Source organism: Carcharodon carcharias, chromosome 7 (assembly GCF_017639515.1).
Source record: "Carcharodon carcharias isolate sCarCar2 chromosome 7, sCarCar2.pri, whole genome shotgun sequence".
Lineage (NCBI taxonomy): Eukaryota > Metazoa > Chordata > Chondrichthyes > Lamniformes > Lamnidae > Carcharodon > Carcharodon carcharias.
In genome coordinates this window covers 186,266,017-186,287,654 of record NC_054473.1, presented here as the reverse complement: position 1 = coordinate 186,287,654, position 21,638 = coordinate 186,266,017, and the positions used below count along the sequence as shown (strand labels likewise).

The 21,638-nt window shown below is 45.4% G+C and overlaps 1 protein-coding gene across 2 annotated transcripts in view; it reads left to right on the top strand.

The window, feature by feature from the left end:
- dync1li2 (dynein, cytoplasmic 1, light intermediate chain 2) overlaps positions 1-21,638 on the top strand; it is a 100,501-nt gene that overhangs the window by 51,464 nt on the left and 27,399 nt on the right. For both annotated transcript variants that reach the window (XM_041192766.1, XM_041192767.1), the window contains exons 6-9: positions 13,684-13,777; positions 14,924-15,059; positions 16,100-16,211; positions 18,926-18,985. In XM_041192766.1, coding sequence (XP_041048700.1) covers positions 13,684-13,777; positions 14,924-15,059; positions 16,100-16,211; positions 18,926-18,985 — 402 coding nt within the window. The remainder of the gene's footprint in view (positions 1-13,683; positions 13,778-14,923; positions 15,060-16,099; positions 16,212-18,925; positions 18,986-21,638) is intronic.

Sequence of the window (21,638 nt, the reverse complement as noted above, 5' to 3'; positions counted from 1 at the left end):
CTCTCTCTCCCAAGCCCCGTCTCTCTCTCCCAAGCCCCGTCTCTCTCTCCCAAGCCCCGTCTCTCTCTCCCAAGCCCCGTCTCTCTCTCCCAAGCCCCGTCTCTCTCTCCCAAGCCCCGTCTCTCTCTCCCAAGCCCCGTCTCTCTCTCCCAAGCCCCGTCTCTCTCTCCCAAGCCCCGTCTCTCTCTCCCAAGCCCCGTCTCTCTCTCCCAAGCCCCGTCTCTCTCTCCCAAGCCCCGTCTCTCTCTCCCAAGCCCCGTCTCTCTCTCCCAAGCCCCGTCTCTCTCTCCCAAGCCCCGTCTCTCTCTCCCAAGCCCCGTCTCTCTCTCCCAAGCCCCGTCTCTCTCTCCCAAGCCCCGTCTCTCTCTCCCAAGCCCCGTCTCTCTCTCCCAAGCCCCGTCTCTCTCTCCCAAGCCCCGTCTCTCTCTCCCAAGCCCCGTCTCTCTCTCCCAAGCCCCGTCTCTCTCTCCCAAGCCCCGTCTCTCTCTCCCAAGCCCCGTCTCTCTCTCCCAAGCCCCGTCTCTCTCTCCCAAGCCCCGTCTCTCTCTCCCAAGCCCCGTCTCTCTCTCCCAAGCCCCGTCTCTCTCTCCCAAGCCCCGTCTCTCTCTCCCAAGCCCCGTCTCTCTCTCCCAAGCCCCGTCTCTCTCTCCCAAGCCCCGTCTCTCTCTCCCAAGCCCCGTCTCTCTCTCCCAAGCCCCGTCTCTCTCTCCCAAGCCCCGTCTCTCTCTCCCAAGCCCCGTCTCTCTCTCCCAAGCCCCGTCTCTCTCTCCCAAGCCCCGTCTCTCTCTCCCAAGCCCCGTCTCTCTCTCCCAAGCCCCGTCTCTCTCTCCCAAGCCCCGTCTCTCTCTCCCAAGCCCCCGCCCTCTCTCCCAAGCCCCCGCCCTCTCTCCCAAGCCCCCGCCCTCTCTCCCAAGCCCCCGCCCTCTCTCCCAAGCCCCCGCCCTCTCTCCCAAGCCCCCGCCCTCTCTCCCAAGCCCCCGCCCTCTCTCCCAAGCCCCCGCCCTCTCTCCCAAGCCCCCGCCCTCTCTCCCAAGCCCCCGCTCGCTCGCTGCCAAAGCCCCCGCTCGCTCGCTGCCAAAGCCCCCGCTCGCTCGCTGCCAAAGCCCCCGCTCGCTCGCTGCCAAAGCCCCCGCTCGCTCGCTGCCAAAGCCCCCGCTCGCTCGCTGCCAAAGCCCCCGCTCGCTCGCTGCCAAAGCCCCCGCTCGCTCGCTGCCAAAGCCCCCGCTCGCTCGCTGCCAAAGCCCCCGCTCGCTCGCTGCCAAAGCCCCCGCTCGCTCGCTGCCAAAGCCCCCGCTCGCTCGCTGCCAAAGCCCCCGCTCGCTCGCTGCCAAAGCCCCCGCTCGCTCGCTGCCAAAGCCCCCGCTCGCTCGCTGCCAAAGCCCCCGCTCGCTCGCTGCCAAAGCCCCCGCTCGCTCGCTGCCAAAGCCCCCGCTCGCTCGCTGCCAAAGCCCCCGCTCGCTCGCTGCCAAAGCCCCCGCTCGCTCGCTGCCAAAGCCCCCGCTCGCTCGCTGCCAAAGCCCCCGCTCGCTCGCTGCCAAAGCCCCCGCTCGCTCGCTGCCAAAGCCCCCGCTCGCTCGCTGCCAAAGCCCCCGCTCGCTCGCTGCCAAAGCCCCCGCTCGCTCTCTGCCAAACACCCCCCTCGCTCGCTCTCAAACCCTCCCTCCGTCCCCTCTCTCTCTCCGGCCCTCTCTCTTTCTCAAGCCCTCTCTCTCTCTCCAACTCGCTGTCTCTCTCTCTCTCTCTTTCTCAAACTCGCTGTCTCTCTCTCTCTCTCTCTCTTTCAAACTCGCTGTCTCTCTCTATCTCTCTCTCTCAAACTCGCTGTCTCTCTCTATCTCTCTCTCTCTCTCAAACTCGCTGTCTCTCTCTATCTCTCTCTCTCAAACTCGCTGTCTCTCTCTCTCTCTCTCTCTCTCTCTCTCAAACTCGCTGTCTCTCTCTATCTCTCTCTCTCAAACTCGCTGTCTCTCTCTCTCTCTCTCTCTCTCTCCAACTCGCTGTCTCTCTCTCTCTTTCTCAAACTCGCTGTCTCTCTCTCTCTCTCTCTCTCTCTCTCAAACTCGCTGTCTCTCTCTCTCCCTCTCTCTCAAACTCGCTGTCTCTCTCTATCTCTCTCTCTCAAACTCGCTGTCTCTCTCTCTCTCTCCAACTCGCTGTCTCTCTCTTTCTCAAACTCGCTGTCTCTCTCTCTATCTCTCTCTCTCAAACTCGCTGTCTCTCTCTCTCTCTCTCAAACTCGCTGTCTCTCTCTCTCTCTCTCCAACTCGCTGTCTCTCTCTCTCTCTCTCTCTCCAACTTGCTGTCTCTCTCTCTCTTTCTCAAACTCGCTGTCTCTCTCTCTCTCTCTCTCTCCAACTCGCTGTCTCTCTCTCTCTCTCTCTCAAACTCGCTGTCTCTCTCTATCTCTCTCTCAAACTCGCTGTCTCTCTCTCTCTCTCTCTCTCCAACTCGCTGTCTCTCTCTCTCTTTCTCAAACTCGCTGTCTCTCTCTCTATCTCTCTCTCAAACTCGCTGTCTCTCTCTCTCTCTCTCTCTCTCCAACTCGCTGTCTCTCTCTCTCTCAAACTCGCTGTCTCTCTCTCTATCTCTCTCTCCAACTCGCTGTCTCTCTCTCTCTCTCTCTCCAACTTGCTGTCTCTCTCTCTCTTTCTCAAACTCGCTGTCTCTCTCTCTCTCTCTCTCTCTCCAACTCGCTGTCTCTCTCTCTCTTTCTCAAACTCGCTGTCTCTCTCTCTATCTCTCTCTCTCCAACTCGCTGTCTCTCTCTCTCTGTCTCCAACTCGCTGTCTCTCTCTCTCTCTCTCCAACTCGCTGTCTCTCTCTCTCTCTCTCTCCAACTCGCTGTCTCTCTCTCTCTCTCTCCAACTCGCTGTCTCTCTCTCTCTTTCTCAAACTCGCTGTCTCTCTCTCTCTCTCTCTCAAACTCGCTGTCTGTCTCTCTCTCTCAAATGCTCTCTCATTCTGTCTCTCTCTCTTTCATACGCACTCACTTCTTCTCAAGCTCACTCGCCCATCGCAAATCTCTTGCATTTAATTATAATTGCCCCCTCTTCCCCAATCATTGGAAATAACCTAAGTATTGGGATAACTAAAACCATTGTCTTTGGTCCTTGCTGCAAACACCATTCCTTAGCCATCTGCTCCATCCCTCTCCCTGGTAACTATCTGACGATGAACCAGCTTGTTTATAACCTTTGTGTCCATTTGATCCTGAGCTTTGGACTGAACATCTGCACCATCAATTCAGGCCACTTATTTCCACCTTGGTAACATAGCCTGACTTCACCCCTGCCTTGGCTCATCTGCTGTTGAATCACTCATCCATGCTTTTTTATCTCTAGGCTCGACGATTCCAATGCACTGTTGGCTGCTCTCCCATAGTTACCCTTCGTAAACTTGAGAGCACCCAAAACCCTGCTGCCTGAGCCCTTACTTGGACAAAGTCCCGTTCACCTATCACCCTTGTGCTCACTGACATGCATTGGCTCCTGGTTAAGCAACACCTTGATTTTAAAATTTTCGTCTTTGTTTTCAAGTTTATCCACAGCTCACCCCCACTTCTCTGTAATCTCTTTCAGCCCAAAAACCCTCCGAGATACCCTCTAATCCTGGCCTCTCGAGTGTCCCTGGTTTTAATCTCCCTATCAGTCAGCTGCTAAGGCTCTAAAAAGATAAATAGTTGCTTTTATATAGCATTTTCACAACCATCTAACGTCTCAAAGCCGTTTACAATTAATGAAGTACTCTTTTACAAGTGTAGTCATTCTTGTAATGTAAGAAATGCTGCAGCTAATGTGCATTCCGCAAACTTCCATAAACATCCATGTGACAATGACCAGACAACCTGTGTTTTTTTTCCGTGATGTTGATTGATGGATGAATATTTGCCAGGACACCGGGAATAACTCCCCTGCTTTTCTTCGAAATGGTGCAGTGGGATCTTTTGTAAACACCTGAGGAGGCAGAATGGGGCCTTGGTTTAACGTGTCACCTGACAGATGGCTCCTCTGACCGGGCAGTGCTGTACTGGAGTGATGGGCCTTGATTTTTGTCCTCCAACCCTGGAGGGAGACTTGAACCCAGAACCTTTAGACTCCGAGATGAGGGTGCTACAAATTGAGTCATGGCTGACAGTCTGTTCTGGAATATGCTCCCTAAACCTCTCTGCCTTTTTGCCTCTCTGACATTTTTAAAAACACATACCCTGCCTCTTTGACAATTGGTCACTTGTCTTTCATGACTTGGTGTCAAATTTTACTCTATAATGCTTTGTTAACACTGCAGAATTCAAAATAAAAACAGAAAATGCTGGAAAAGCTCAGGTCTGGCAGAAGCTGTGACGAGAGAAACAAATTTAATGTTTCGAGTCTGTATGACTCTTCAGAGCTAAAGAGAAGTAGAAATGTGTTGGATTTTATACTGTTTAAGAGGGAGTGGAGCAGTTGGAGCAAGATAGAAGGTCAGGCATAAGTGACAGCTAAGGAGAGATTGACGAAGATGTCATGTTAATGGTAGTGATCATGAGCAAAGAAGGTGCTGATAGTGGCATAAAATTAAGATAGCAGGAGTTGTTAATAGTAGATCAAGGGTCAGTGCTCTGAAAGCACACAAGTGACAGATGGCCCTTTGAGGGGGGATCTCCTCCATCTTGACCCCTTTTTAAATCCACTGATTTGTTTATTTAATATTTTTATTTGTTCATTTTTTAAAATCTTTTTTCCCCAACTCCCCTCCCCTCCCCAAGGCCACCTGTCACTTGTTTTTATGTTTTGCTTTCAGAGTGCCCACCCTCGTTCTGCTATTATAAGACCATAAGATGTAGAAGCAGAAGTAGACCATTCAGCCCATCAAGTCTGCTCCGCCAATCAATGAGATCATGGCTGATCTGATAATCCTCAACTCCACTTTCTGCCGTTTCCCCATAACCCTCGATTCCCTTACTGATTAAAAATCTGTCTACTCAGCCTTGAACCTCTCACTTTCTCACATTATATTCCATCTGCCAAGTTTTTCCCACTCGCTTAACCTGTCCATATCCCTCTGTAGACTTTGTTTCATCTTCACTGCATACCTTCCCACCCATTCTTGTGTCATCTGCAAACTTGGTGATAGTACATTCACTTCTCTCATCCAAGTCATTAATTTATCTTGTAAATAATTGTGGCCCCAGCGCTGATCCCTGTGGCACTCCACTAGTTACAGGTTGCCATCCCGAAAAAGCCCCCCTTATCCCAAATCTGTGTCTTCTATTTGTTAGCCAATCCTGCATCCGTGCTGCCCCCAACACCATGGGCTCTTATTAAGTAGCCTTATGTGCGGTGCCTTATCAAACACCTTTTGGAAATCCAATGGAAATGACAAGGGGAAGAAGGCACCGGTGGGAGTAGTCCATTGGCCTTCCTTTCAGGAGATAATGAGGGCATGTAAAAAAAAAAAGGCAGTACATTAATCATGGGTGACTTTAATCATCATGTAGGTTGGGAAAATCAAATTGGCAGAGGTAGACACGAGCAAAAGAATTCACATTCTGGGTATCATTAGCTAAATAGCTGCCTTGCAAGGCTTTCATATCCTTTTGCTTTGTAAGCCTGCACATCCCATTTCCAGAACCCACCACCCCCTTTATTTAGTTTAAAGCCCTAGTTATTCGATTCGCCAGGACACTGGTCCCATTATGGTTCAAGCGAAACTCGTCTCACCGGAACAGCTCCCTTCTACCCCAGCACTGGTGCCAGTGCCCCATGAACTGAAATCCATTCCGCCCACACTAATCTTTGAGCCACGTATTTAACTCCTTGACTTTATTTACCCTATGCCAGTTTGCCCGTGGCTCAAGTAGTAATCCTGAGATTATTACCTTGGAGGTTCTGCTTTTTAGTTTAGTTCCTAATTGTTCAAATTCTTTCAGCAGAACCTCCTTTCTAGTCCTATCAATGTTATTGGTACCAACATGAACGATGACAACTGGATCCCTCCCCTCCCCCTCCAAGTTCCTCTCCAGCCCTGAGGAGATGTCCTTAACCCTGGCACTGGGCAGGCAACACAGCCTTTGGGACTCACGCTCACGGTTGCAGAGAACAGTATCTACCCCCTTAATTGTACTGTTCCCTACCACTACTATGCTCCCGTTTCCTCCCCCCACTTGAATGGCTCCCTGTACCACGGTGCTGTGGTCAGTTTGCTCATCGCCCCCCGCAGTCCCTGCTCTCATTCAAACAGCTTGCAAGAACCTTCTAACTGTTGGACAGTTGCATGCCAAGGCTGCTTGAATGCTACCCCCTGGTCCCCACACCTGCTTCACCTGCAGTCTCAACCTCCTGTTCTTGATCACAGAACAAATTTGAATTACCTAATCTGAGAGGTGTGACTGTCTCCTGCAGCAAAGTGTCCAGGTAGCTTTCCCCCTCCCTGATGTGGCACAATGTCTGCAGCTCGGACTCCTGCTCCTCAACTCGGATCCAAAGTTCCTCGAGCTGCAAACACTTGGTACAGATGTGTTTGCTCTGGATCACCTTGATGTCCAGCGGTTCCCACATGCAGCAGCAACACATCACCTGTCCTCCCATCGCTATTGTATTTTACTCAATTTATTAATTAATTACTCTAGTATCCCCTCTCTTTTCACATTATAATAATTTTTATGCAGTATCGATTTTTTATGCACACTTTTATGCATTTTTTTATGCAGTATCGGTCTTAAACTTAAGCTATCTTTAAGAAAAAAAGAAAAAAAAACTAGAGATCTAAACACAAACTAAAGACCTTACTTTTACTTTAAAGACTAGAAATACTCACTAATCCTACTCACCAATCAGCTGCTCTCTGTGCTGTTTTCCCCCTCTTGTCCTTGAATGGCCTCACTCTCTCACTTTTAAAGGCCCTGCTCCTTTCGCACTTGCTCCCTGTAAATGACCACACTGCCTCTCTCTCTCCCTGTAAGTGACTCCTATCTCTCTCACTTGCTGTAAATGACTGTGCTGTGTGTCTCTCACTCTCTCGCTGTAAATGACCACACGGTTTCTCTCACACCCTCACTGTAAAACACCTTCTACTATCTTACCTGTATGCCACTATCAACATCTTCTTTATTCTTTACCAGTACCATTAACACCCCCATGGTCTTGTGTCCATGATATCTTTGTCAATCTCTTCTCAGCTGTCACCTATACCTGACCTTCTATCTCATTTGACCTGCTCCACCCCCCCTATTAAATAGCTAAAATCCATCAAATTTCTAATTTTCTTTAATGCTGAAGAAGAGTCATATGGACCAGAAACATTAACACTGTTTCTCTTGCCACAGATGCTGCCAGACCTGCTGAATTTTTCCAGCATTTTCTGTTTTTATTTCAGATTTCCAGCATCAGCATTTTGCTTTTATGCCATTGTTTATTCTGGGCTTCCCTAGTTGCAACATTCCTATCAGGGTTGAGATTGGATAACTGCACATACCAATCATCAAGCTTTGCATTTTCCTGGGGTCTGGATAGTCAGTGCTACACCTCTCTTGGTAAACTTATTTGCTTTGTACAAGTGGAGCTATTTTTTCCTCTTGGCATTCATTACTATACACTGAAATAGTTAACTGACCCATTCAAGATTGGAAGTAGGCTAGGGCCATGAGGGTGGAATAAAACAGGAATTACAGCACTCAGGCAAGCCATTTAGCCCGACATGTCCATGCCGTGAACATGCTCCACACTTAGCCCTCTCTATATTCCCTCTTCTTTACCCTTCAGCTTCCTGTTCATTGCCCCTGGGCTGTTTGCTTCAACCACTCCCTGTAGTGGTGAGTTCCACATTCTCACTACCATCTAGGTAAAGAAGAACTGAGCAGCTGAGGCTGTGCAGGAAACGATTCCCGATTCGTGTGTTGAAACTGGATTCCCAGAGCAGTGCGGGGGAGAGACAATAAACGTATCCAGCGTCTGAGACTGCGGTCTCTGCAGAGGCGATCTCTTGACCTTTGTGGCCCGCGTCAAATCTGCTGTCTCCCTCATTTCCATGTCATTCGCATCCCTTAATAAACAAACTCATTCGCAGACTTTGGGTGCTTTTTGAAGATTGTTTGGAGGATTTTACACTTTTGCATTCAAATGTTTCAGAGAAGAGAAGGGCAAATGGGATTCTGTTAATTTTCTGCTGTGCAAATCGCCTTTTCCCCCAACCTCCTTCCACTTGTGAAAGTGCCAACCGCATCGGTCCCACATGAACCACACTGCTGGTCACAATTTGGCTGAGATCAGACTGGAGGCGGTACCTGGACCCTCCTTGATCTTCACCAGACTGTTTTTCTCACCAGATCATCTCGACACCTCTTAATTATGTCTATTTAACAAGAGCGTTGATTGCGTTGAGAGGCAATAGAAAGTCCAAAGTGACCTAACTAATGTGCTGATATAGTACTGAGCACAAAATGGCCACCTACAAACCACCAAGGAAATTTCAAGGTTAAGCAGATACCCAAACTGAAGAGTTAATGTGTTCTTTGTATAAAAAAATGATCGATTGCAGAAGGGGGTTGCTTGGCCTATTGTTTCTGTGCTGGGTCTTTGGCAGAGCAACCTACTTGGCCCCATTCCCCTGCTCTTCCCCATAGTCTTGTAATTTTCTTTTACACATTTATCCAATTCTCCTCTAAGTTCCATTGAATATGTTTCCACCTTTCAGGAAATGCATTCCAGATTGTCATAACTTGCTGTGTAATTTTCTTTCCCTCATGTCACCTCATTGCCCTTTTCCTAGTCACCTCATCTGTGCCTTCTGGCTACTAACTCTTTTGTCACTGCAAGTATTTATTATTTGCTCTATCAAAATTGTTCACGATCTTGAAATACCTTTTAAATCTCCCCTTAACCTTGTCTGCTCTGAGGGTCACCTCAACTTCTCAAGTTTTGTCACATAACTGAAGTTCCCCATCTCTGGTACAATACTTTGCATCCTCTCCAAGGCCTTGACAAGCTTCCCAAAGTGTGATGGTTGGAATTGAACACACTGCTTCAGCTGAGGCCTAACTAGTGTTTTTGTAAAGATTTAACAGAACTTGCTGACTTTTGTACCCTCTGCCTCTTACAGCCAAGGATCCCATATTCTTTTTAACAACCTGAACTGTAAGCTTTGATCATTTGTGTACATACATCCCCAGGTCTCTGTTCACACACCTCCTTTAAAATGGTGCTATTTACTTTATAAGGTAAAAACAAAAAACTGCGGATGCTGGAAATCCAAAACAAAAACAGAATTACCTGGAAAAACTCAGCAGGTCTGGCAGCATCGGCGGAGAAGAGAAGAGTTGACGTTTCGAGTCCTCATGTTGAAGGGTCATGAGGACTCAAAACGTCAACTCTTCTCTTCTCCGCCGATGCTGCCAGACCTGAGTTTTTCCAGGTAATTCTGTTTTTGCTATCTACTTTATATTGCTTTTCCTTATTTTCTCTACAAAAATGTGTCACTTAACATTTTTGTGTTAAATCTCATCTGCCATGTGTCTGTCCATTTCACCAGTCCATATTCTCCCAGAGCCTGTTCTGTCCTCTCATCGTTTCTTTCATTTGTGTTTTGTGTTACCTCAAAAAGAGTAATGGATCTAATAATGACAGTTGGGAACACCACTGTGTATTTTCCTCCAGGCTTAAAAACAAGTATTCAGCACTATCTTCTGCTTTCTGCCCCTTTACCGATTTTGTATCCACGTTACCACTGCCGTTTAATCCCATGCTCTTCAGTTTGCTAACAAGGCTGTTATGTGGTATATTGTCAAACACCTTTTGAAAGTTCATATACACAACATCAACTGCACAACCCTCATCCACCCTCTCCACTACTTCATCAAAGAACTTGATCAAGTTAGCGAATTATGATTTGCCTTCAACACTTGATCAAGTTATTCAGTAATGTTTTGCCTTCAACAAATCCATACTCAATAGGGTAGTACACTAGTTATGGTTGCTGTGCTAGTAATCCAAAATCTTGAATTAATAATCCACAATAAATTCAAATCCCATCATGGCAGTAAAGGACTCTTAACTTAGTTGACTAAAAAAGATCTAGAAATTTAAATTTGTTGGCACCTGCCTCTAATTCCAGCGTGAAGCAATGCTGCAGCTCATGTTTAAATAAGATCATGGTCTGTGCCCTTAGCAATGCTGTTTGTGTTTGTAGCACAATTGCTTTCATTATTGGATGTCTTCTGTCTTCCCCGCAATATTTTGAACAATAGCCCAGGTGTGGTGAGGACTGGAATGTTGTGAATATTTGTCTTCGCTAGAGGGAAGGTTTTTTAAAATTAGATATTTAAAGAATATGGTGAAAAGTAAAACTTAAATCTCTACCCTCTTTGCCCGAAAGCACCCAGTGTTGCTGGGGTACCATTTAATGGAGTATGGTAATCCAAATCTTGAACTAATAATTCAGAACCCATTGGCATTTCAAGACTTTTAATTTAGTTGAATAAAAAAGTCTAGGAATTTAAAATAAATGCTGGTGTACATAACTTGATTATGAAACTGTCGATTGTAAAAACCTAACTGGTTCAGTGATGTTCTTGAAATAAGTCCTGCCCCTTAACCCTCTCGGGCCCACTAATGACTTCAGCCCTATGTCGCCATGGTCAGATATTACCTGCCCTCTGATTTAGGCTAATAAGGCACTCAGTTGTATCAAACCAGCTACTAATGGTTCACGGAGAAAATAGATACGAACGTATGAGCACGGAGTAGGCCATTCAGCCCCTTGAGCCCGCTCTCCCATTTAATAAGATCATGACTGATCTGATAGTAACCTGAAATCTGCATCCCACCTACCGCTGATAACCTTGCTTACCAAGAATTTATCCACTCCTGCCTTAAAAATATTCAAAAACCTTGCTTCCACCACCCTTTCAGGAAGAGACTTCCAAAGACTCTCAAACCTCTGAATGAAAAAAATTTGTTTCATCTCTGTTTTAAATGGGTGACCCCTTATTTTTAAACAGTGATCCCTAGTTCTAGATTCCCCCACAAGAGGAAAAATCCTCTCCACATCCACCATGTCAAGATCCCTCAAGATCTTAAAGGTTTCAATCAATTTGCCTCTTACTGTTCTAAACTCCAGCGGATATAAGCCTAGTCTGTCCAACCTTTCCTCATAAGACCACTCACCCATTCCAGATATTAGTTTGGTAAACCTTCTCTGAACTGCTTCCGCTGCATTTACATCCTTACTTAAATAAGGTGACCAATACTGTGCACAATACTCCAAATGTGGTCTCACTAATGCCCTGTACAACTGAAGCATAACCTTCTTACTTTTGTATTCAATTCCCCTCGCAATAAATGATAACATTTTATTAGCTTCCCCAATTTCTTGCTGTACTTGCATGTTAGCCTTTTGTGATTCAGGCACTAGGACACCCAGATCCCTCTGCACCTCAGAGCTCTGCAATCTCTCACCATTTAGATAATATGCTTCCCTTTTATTCTTCCTGCCAAAGTGGACAATTTCACATTTTCCCCATTATTCTCCATCTGCCAGATCTTTTACCACTCACTTAACCTGTCCATATCTGTTTGTAGCCTCCTTATATCCTCTTCACAACTTACTTTCCTACCTATCCTTATGTCATCAGCAAATTTGGCAACCATCCCTTCAATCCCTTCATCCAAGTCATTTATATAAATTGTAAACAGTTGAGGTCCCTGTGGCATGTCACTCAATACATCTTGCCAACCTGAAAAAGACCCATTTATGCCTACTCTGCTTCCTGTTAGCCAGCCAATTTTCTATCCGTGCCAATATGTTACCCCATACCATGAGCTTGTATTTTCCACATTAGCCTTTGATGTGGCAAATGTCCATTACTTTCTCAAAGAACTCCAATAAATTGGTTAAACACTATTTCCCTTTCACAAAACCATGTTGACTTTGTCTGATGACCTTGAGCTTTTCCAAGTGCCCTGCTATAGCTTCTTTAACAATAGCTTCTCACATTTTTCCAATGACAGATGTTAAGCTAACTGGCCTGTTAGTTTCCTGCTTTCTGTCTCCCTCCCTTTTTGAATAAAAGGGTTACGTTTGCTATCTTCCAATCTAATGGGACCTTCCCTGAATCTAGGGAGCTTTGGAAAATTAAAACCAGCGAATCGACTATCTCACTAGACAGTTCTTTTAAGACCCAAGGATGAAGTCCATCAGGACCCGAGCTCTTGTCAGCCCACAGCTCCAACAATTTACTCAGCACCACTTCTCTGGTGCCTGCAATTTTCCTGATTTCCTTCCCCACTTCCATTTCCTGGTTTGTACCTGCTTCTGGAACGTTACTTGTATCTTCTAACGTTAAAACTGATGGAAAATACCTGTTCAATTCATCTGTCATCTCCTTGTTTTCCATTATCAATCCAGACTCGCTTTCTATAGGACCAATGCTCACTCTGTTAACTCTTTTCTTTTTTAAAAATAAAAACTTTTACTATCTTTTTATATTTCTGGCTAACTTTCTCTCGTACTTTAATTTTTCTCTTCTTAGCATTTTATTCATTCTTTGCTGTCCCTTATATTCTGTCCAATCTTCTGGCCTTCCATTTATCTTTGAACAATTAAATGTTTTTTCTGTAAGTTTGATACTATCTTTAACCTTTCTAGTTAACCATGGATGGTGTGTCCACCCCTTGATCTTTTTCTTACTAGTTGGAATGTATCTATTCTGTGCATTTTTAAATATCCCTTTCAGTATTAGCCACTGCACCTCTATTGACCTATCCCTTCACCTAATTTGCCAATTCATTTTAGCCAGCTCAGCTTTCATACCCTCATAATTGCCCTTATTTAAGTTTAAAAACTTCGTCTCAGACTCACTCCACTCCCTCCAACTAAATGTAAAATTCAATCTCCTTATGGTAACTGCTACCTAGGGGTGTATTCACTGAGATCATTAATTACTCCCATCTCATTGCACAATAGCCAGCTCTCTAGTTGGCTCCAGAACATGCTGTTGTCAGAAACTATCTCAAAAACATTCAATTGTACCCCTCATCTATGCTATCTTTGTCCATCTGATGTTTCCAGTCTATATGTGAGTTAAAATTTCCTCCCATGATTATCGCCGGGCCTTTCTGACAAGCTTCAATTATTTCTTCCTTTATGCTCAACCCTACCATGCAGTTACTGTTAGGGGGGCCTGTACGCAATTTCCACAAGTGAATTCTTGCCTTTACCATTTCTCATCTCTACCCAAACCATTTCCACACCCTGGTTTCCTGAATAAATCCCAAACTGTCATCTTGGAGTGACTAGGGATGGGCAATAAATGCCAGCCATGCCAATGGCACCAACATACCAAGCATGAGTAAAAATTGAAGTTTAGAGATTGGGAATTTAATCCATCTTTAATCTCTAGGGTCTTACTTTTAACATAGCGCACACTGATGGAATAGAAATCTCTATGCTAACTGTATATACCCTGTGTGAAATAAGTTCAGATCAGTTATATGCTACAGGGAGAACTGCAGGTACCGCACTTAAGGCCTTGGCCTTGCCTAAAATCAAGCTGGTTCCTCGTCTCTTCCTCCACTTCGTACATGTTAGAATCTTCATCGGGTTCTGAGGTGTGCAAAATGCCTGTATTTTTATATTATGATTGCAAGATTCTGTTGTGGTTCATTTGTGCTGCTCGGTTACTAAATGTGCCCTTTTTTTTCCCTTCTGCAGTGTGATGCGGTCAGTGTACTAGAGAAGGAGCATGATTACAGAGACGAGCACTTTGATTTCATTCAGTCACACATTCGCAGATTCTGCTTACAGTGTATCCTTCAGCAGAGTACACATGAGTGTCACCATAGTGCAGTTGCTGGGCTCCACTCTTGTCTCATCCTGTAGAGGTTCCCCGCAATTGTCAGCTTCTCACCACCTGTTAGATGTAGAAATTGGAAAGAACAGATGGGAAGAGCTAAGTTAATTTGATTGTTAATTGCAGGACCTCTGCACAAATCGGCTGCTGTGTTCGCCTGAAGAAACAGGCAGCAACTTTTTAATTGGCTATAATGGGGTTTGCAGCATACTAAGGATGTAGATGACTATAGGTTTATTCTTTGGCCATTACCCTTTGCCTTTCTCCCAAGGGCCATGAAGAAAATTTGCACGCTTTTGCAGTTTTAGATTATTCCAGAAACCAATTGTGCTTTATACAAAGCTGCCTAATTTCTGAGAGGCGAGCTTTCCTGATATGTTCAGGCTGTTTAGCCTGTTGAGTAGCTGATTTAGCTGAGGAAAGGCCCAGGTTCAGGGCCCAGCCTGTGAGTTACCAGACCACAGCCAGGACGTTGAGGAGGGTGCTGTGTTAGGGAAGAAAGATTCAAGGTGGTGTTTCCACTCCTGATTGCCCTCCCAGTCAAATAGCTCCCTGATGACTACTGTTGAGGTTCACTGTTCAAGGACTAATTAATGGTGACTTGGGGAGAGGTACCAGCTAGCAGTCTGCGTCTTTGGAAACAAGGTGAATGGGGATAGAAAATGAAACCAATTTAAAAATAGCTCTGTGGAGGGGGAAGGGCAGAGAACACAGAGCAGACATCAGTTTGAAACATGAGTATAGTGTTGAGTTGAGTGGTGACTGTTAGTTTAAGTGTAACCAGAAGCACAGGCGTGCAATTTTAAACTAGCTCTGAGCACGGTATGGCCAAGACTAATTTGATTCGGTGATTCTCATATGTTTGCAACTGACAGCATTTTATTTAAACCCTCAAACTCTGATGTTTGAGGTAGTTTGCTTTTTTAATACCCCTGCGGGCAATGGTTAAGCAGCAAATTTAAATTTAAGGCTAAGATGATAGTTTTAATTTATTTTGTGTGCTGATTCAAAATCAGGAAAAATTGTTTTCTCCTCCTCTCCCTGCCTTGCCTGGATCAAGCACAGCTCCCAGTCAAATGGCTTCCTTGACCAGCCTTTCAGATGGCGCTGCCTTGATTTACACGTCAATAAAAGAAGAGAAGAATGTTGATCTCTTGTATAAATACCTTGTCCACAAAATGTATGATTTCCAATTTACTATGCCTGCCTTAGTGGTGGAGAAAGATGCGGTTTTTATGTAAGTACCTGCCCTGACTTTGTGTATTAGAGGTTTGCCAACACACTATAGACAGTGCGCTTGCAATGTGTCGCTTTGAGTAACATGTCAGTAACTTGATGCTGGCTGGTTCTGATCTGAAGCTGACAGCATTTTGCAATCTGCTGAATTGTGTCTGCCCTGGCTTTGAGAGTAGCAGTCTGGCCTCTGAGGTCAGATGGTTGTACGTTCAAGTTCCCTTCCAGGACTTGAGCACAAAAATCAAGGCTGACACTCCAGTGCAGCACTGTGGGAGTGCTGCACTATTTTTGTCCATATTTCCTATGAGATGTTAAACGCAGGCCCTGATTTCCCCCTCAGGTGGGTGTGAAGGATCACATGGCGCAATTTCTAAGGAGAGTAGAACAGTTATTCCCGGTGTCCTGGCCAATATTTCTCTCCCAGTCAATGTCACCAAAACATTAACCCGCCATTTATCACAATAATAATTGTGAGAGCTTACTGTGTGCAAATTGCCTGCCATGTTTCCTACATTATGACAGCGACAATACTTCAAAAGCACTTCATTGCCTGTAAAGTGCCTTGGGCCCTTCTGTGGTTGTAGAAAGGTCCCTCTTTTTTTTCACTCCCCCCCCCCCCACCTTCCAAGGCAAACAGTGAACTCTCATTCACTATCTAATGATTGGGCTTTGCCGCCTTGAGCACTTTATTTACAAAAGAGAGAAGCCCAGTCCAACCTGTTACCTACCCAACCCTTGATTTGGCAGGCTGAGGAGCAATTACATCTTGCAGACTTGGAGCTGCACTTTTAACAGGGGAGTGATAGGTTCTCTGTGGCCAGCAAATCTCTGGTATTGCTCACAATGAGCCAGGATGCAAGGCTAAAATGTAATGGAAAATGCTTGTTACGTGCAAGTCTTTTCAACATGGATTTTGATATTGTGCGATATATCTGTCCTTGTAAAATAGCACATCCTCTGCTTTACCATGAGTGATGCATGTTTATTTTAAACACATTTGTGCCTTGGTGTTTTGCTGTTGTTTATGTCCATGCTTTTCAGTCCTGCAGGATGGGACAAAGATAAGAAAATTGCTATTTTACATGAGAATTTTGCGATAGTGAAACAAGATGACAGTTATGAAGACATAATCGTGAAGCCCCTGGTCAAAAAGGTAACATAGTTGATAGAGTTCTACTTGCGTCAGCTCGCAATATTGCTCAGTTAAAGCTTGCTTTCCTTCTGCTCCTGAAAGCAGCAACTAGTGATCAAAGCTGGGGACCCCAACGGTACTCAGCTCCGACACCCACCCAGCTCACAACCAGGCAAGCCCACTGACTCTCGTTACCTGGACCCATAAGCAGAAGATTGTTCAGTCGGTGAGATACTGAGAGCTGTATTGCTGCCCATGCCCCAGTTTAAGGATTGTCAAGTTAAGTGAGGAGGGGGTCGGTGGGCGATAGGGATTATAATAAATTATTTCACACAGAATACTTATTGAATGTAGAACACATGGTTACACATGATTAGAAGTGGTTACTGACATCGCGTCAATCCTAACTTTTAAGGGGGAGTTACACAGCCACTTGGAAATTGGTAAAGGGTATCTGGAAGGAGGTGGGGAATGTGGCTTGAACTCTGACCTGGAGATTGCAATGGGAAAAGTAGGATGTGCGGAATGACTTCCCTCTGTTTCTATCATTCTAAATGCTGTTTTTGAGAAATAGAAATAAATTAGTGAGGAACATTTAAAAGAAAATTAAATTTTGATCAGAATGGAAGGTGTGTTTGGATTTAATGTTGTTTCTATGTTACTGAGTATCCTTCAAGTCACCACCTCGCTGCACTTTGATCAGAACCTAATCAGCTGGCCTGTGGTGAGGATCAGTGCAACTGTTACAACCAGGTGAGGAAGGGTCAAATGGCTTCCCCTCTTTGCCCTCTCCTTGTTTGAGAAGCATATACTTGTCAACTGTTTACGTGCTGTGATCATAAAAGAACCAATAGGACAGGTTTTCTTGAGTTTGGCAAAGAGAAGTTAACTTTATACTTAAACCAATCCAAGTAAAATAATAAAATATGCACCAACTTTCTCTCTCTCATGCATGCGCGCACACACAGACACACACACACACACACACACAGACACAGATTAGAGTGAGGAAGAATAGAAGCAAAATACTGCAGATGCTGGAAATCTAAAATAAAAACAGAAAATGCTGGAAAAACTCAGCTGGTCTGGCAGCATCTGCGGAGAGAGAAACAGAGTTAATGTTTCGAGTCCGAATGACTCCTCTTCAGGAACGTTAATTCCGTTTCTCCCCACATATGCTGCCAGACCAGATGAGTTTTCCCAACATTTTCTGTTTTTATGGAAGGATAGGTTGGTCAAATTGGAACCCATAGAGGTTTAAAAAAAAATATACAGTCTGTAGTTTGGTGACTAGACTGGCTTCAGGCTGAGTCTGGTCTTAGCTAGCCAATCTTCTATTGATGCCAATATTCACACTCCTTTGAGGTCATTGTCTTAGTTTTTGCTGACATGCCTTCTCCATCTCAATGGGGTTGGAATGTGCAATGATGCCAGTTAGGGGGCCATCTTGGCTGTGAATTCAAGTCACTTCAGTTTGTGCCTTAAAGTTTTTTTTAAAGCTTGATTCCTATTTCCAGCCCATAGATTAAAAAACACTATTTGGCATAAAGTACATCATTACGCTGCATGCTAAAATTGACCTCAGTATCCATGAACTAAGGAAGGTCCTGATTCCTGATGACTATCCAGTCATTCATGCTGGAAGGTGCATTCAGGTGGGTTTTGAGTGATAACAGGATCAACCTTTTGTGACTGCTTTCACTGTCAGCTGGCTTGCCATCACCATTGAGACTTGTATGTTTTCTTTCCCTCTGTTTTTGAGAAGGGCAGTCTCCACTCAACTGTGTTGGACCCAACAAGCAAAATGGATTTGCTAACTGTGCCGGACATATTCCTGGAGTTTTCATCACCTGCCCAACCAGCCAAAGGGATTTTTTTCCCCCCCCATCTCCACTAAAACGAAAGTGTTCAAAGAAAAATTGGCAAAACGTGCACCATTCTTTTCACGTTCTGTGATTTTTGCTCACAGCAGCGCCCGGGAGATTAATTTTTTTTCTATTCCCAGACGATTGACAATTGACCTGTGGTTATTCAGCTCATGAACAAGGAGTGGCCTCTTGGGGAGTTACTGACACCGAGACGAGTACACTTTTTAGCGACTGTATTTAGAGTAGCGTGTTCCGATCTGGGCACTGTGCATTAGCAAGGATATATTGACCTTGGAGAGGGCGCAGTGTAGATTCACCAGAATGATGGAGGCTAAAAGGAGAGTGCATAGACAAGACTTGTATTCCCTCGAACGTAGAAGATTAAGGGGTGATTAAAGTCTTCAGGATTGATCGATAGGAACTATTTCCTCCATTTGGGGAGGGGAGGTGGGTGGCAAGTCCAGAGCAAAGGGGCAGAAACTTAAAATCAGAGCTAGGCTGTTCAGGAGTGATGCCTAGAAGCACTTATTTATAGAAATGATAATGAAAATCTGGAACTCTCTCCCCCTGAAACGCTGTTGAGGTGGAGGTTAATTGAAAATTTGAAAGCTGGGATGGGTAGGTTTTTTTTTGTTAGACCAGACTGTCCAGGTTATGGAACCAATGAAATTAGGATACAGGTCAGTCATGATCTGGTAGAATGCTGGAACTGGCTCAAGGGGCTGGATGGCCCCCTTCCTGCTCTCATTTTGCTCGGTCCTCTGGTGCAGCAAGAGCTGACTGCTTGAGAGAAAAACAGAGGAATGTTGCTGCTCCCTTGGTTTTATCATTTCTCTCATGTTCATGTTAGACCATGTCTTTTCACAGCCTGTCCACGATAAAGAAGTGGCTGCAGAGGACGAGCAAGTTTTCCTGATGAAGCAACAGGTAAGATTGCAACGCTGCGAGCGTTTGGGCCATACTAACCGTGCCCCCAATCCTTTTCCTGCCTCAGAATAACTAACATCTTGAGAGTTGGGAATGTTCCCCCGGTGGACGTGGAAGTTCGATCCAGAAACATGCGGACGTACCGATTAGGAGCACGGGTTGGCCATTCGGCCCTTCGAGCCTGCTCCGCCATGTGATAATATTATGGATTGTCTGATTGTGGCCTCAACTCTACTTTTCCTGTCTGCCCCATACCCTTCGATCCTTAATTGACAAGGGGAGTCAATCTCACTCAGCCTCAGAAATATTCACTGACCCTAACTCCACCGCTCTCCAGGGGAGAGAATTCCACCGACCAATGACCCTCTGAGGAAAAAAAAACTCGTCCTCATCTCTGTCTTGAATGGGAGAATCCCTCATTTTAAACTGGTTAGGGAGGTGGTGGCAAAGTCACTGGACTAGTAACCTAGAGGCCTAGGTTGATGCTCTGGGGATATGGGTTCAAACCCCACCGTGGAAGCTGGCGGAATTTAAATTCAATCAGTAAATCTCGAATTGAAGGCTAGTTTCAGTGATGGCGGCCGTGACAACTGTCATCAATTGTTGTTAAAATCCATCTGGTTCACTTTAGGGAAGGAAGTCTGTTGTCCTTACCTGGTTTGGCCTACGTGTCTCCAGACCCACAGAACGTGGTTGACTCTTAACTGCCCTCTGAAATGGCCCTAGCAAGTCACTGAGTTCAAGGGGGAATTAGGCAACAAATGCTGGACTTGTCAGTGACGCCAACGTCCCATGAAAGATATTTTTAAAAAGCTCTAGTCTCTCCCACAAAGGGGGACATCTTCTCAGCATCCACCCTGCCCTCAGGATCTTGTATGTTTCAATCAGGTCAACTATCATTTTTCGGCTCCAGTGGATAAAGGCTGCCCAACCTTTCCTCATAAGATAAGCCCCCATCCCCCCCCACCCTATCCCCAACCAACCCCAGGAATTCGTCGTGTGAACCTTCTCTGAATTGCTATTGTATCTTTTCTCACGTAAGAGCAGAACTGTGCACATTACTCCAGATGTGGTCTCACAAAATACACTATACAGTTGTAGCTTTTATACTGTATGCTTTTATATTCCATGCCCTTGCAGTAAAGGCCAACATGCTATTTGCCTTGTTGATCACTTGCATACGAACCTTTGGCGATTCATGTAGCAGGTGGACTTTGTTGCCCTCTAGTGGTGACATGGCAGAATTCTACCTTCCTGGGTATCTCTTAATATTGTTGTTAAAGTAACTCTAATTTAAGTGTTTTGTTTTAAACTGCAGCTGTTTTAATTTGGAGTTCAGATAGACTGGCATCTTTAACCTTTCAAAGAATGCACATAAACATGACAGACTGATCCGTAAACTTCAGGTCATTCAAAAAACCTGCCGTCCGTGTCTCCGCGCCAAATCCTGTTAGCCCATCACCCCTGTCTTCTCTGACCGGCATTGGCTCCTGGTCAAGCAAGGACTTTTAAAATCCCCATCCTTGGTTTCAAATCCTTCCTTGGCCTTGCTCCTCCCTGTCTCTGGAATTTCCTCCAGCCCCACAGCCCTCAGATCTCTGCACTCCTCTAATTCTGATCTGTTGTGCGTTTCCAGTTTTAATCATTCCACCATTAGTGGCCATGCCTTCAGCTATCTGGGCTTGAAAACCTGGAATCTCCTCCCTAAACCTCCCCATCCTTCTACCTGCCACCTTTAAAATCCCTTGAAAATCCCTTGATCAAGCCTTTGGTCACTTGCCCTAATATCTCCTTATGTAGATCAGTGTCGAATTTTGTTTTATAAAGTTCCTGTGGAAGTGCCTTGGGGTACTTGTTATGTTAAAGGTACTTTGTAATTAAGTAGTTGTTGTACTGAAAGTTTGTATGAACTGGCTCTCTGCATTTACAGTGCATGTTCCTAGCTCCCCAAACCCAGCAGCAGGCCCATAGCCCCCCTGATGCTTTTCCTTCCTTGAAACGAGCCTTTTGAGCCTGTTGCTGGGATAAAGAAGGGTGATTTGTAAAAGGCAGGAAGCCAGCTCACAGGCCCTGCAGCCGGAGTTACCAATTAGAGTTACCAATTTTGGAAAGCTGTGCCAAACTACTACAAAGAATAGTAGCAATCTGAGGAAAAAGGCCCACTACCACCATCTTAGGACAACTAGGGAATGGGCAATAAATGTCAGACTTATCAGTGACACCAACATCCCAAAAATAAATTTAACAAGAAAAAAAATCCTCATTGCAAAATCCTACAATTTCAAGGCAATTCTGAGAGTTTTTTTTGCAGGGGTGGAGGGTGCGGGGTCAACTGGAGGGCAAAGTTTAAATGTGACTTCCGTCCCCCCCCCCCCCCGGCAGCCTGAGTTATATCCTCTCCTTTCTCTTAAATTTCCCAGGTTAATGAACCACAAGTAGTGTTGCAAGGATTGGGAAAGAATGCTTTTAGGAACTTGCCCACAGGACTCCATGTCTAAAGCTCTGAACCACTGGATAGTTCTGAGGCCCTGTGCTTTGTGTGCGTCCGCCTCCATTCCCACAACCACAGCTTGCACTTATATAGTGCCCTTAATGCAGTGAAGAGTGCCAGGGTGCTAGACCTCTGGAGGGCTGGGTAAAATGGTGTGTTTGA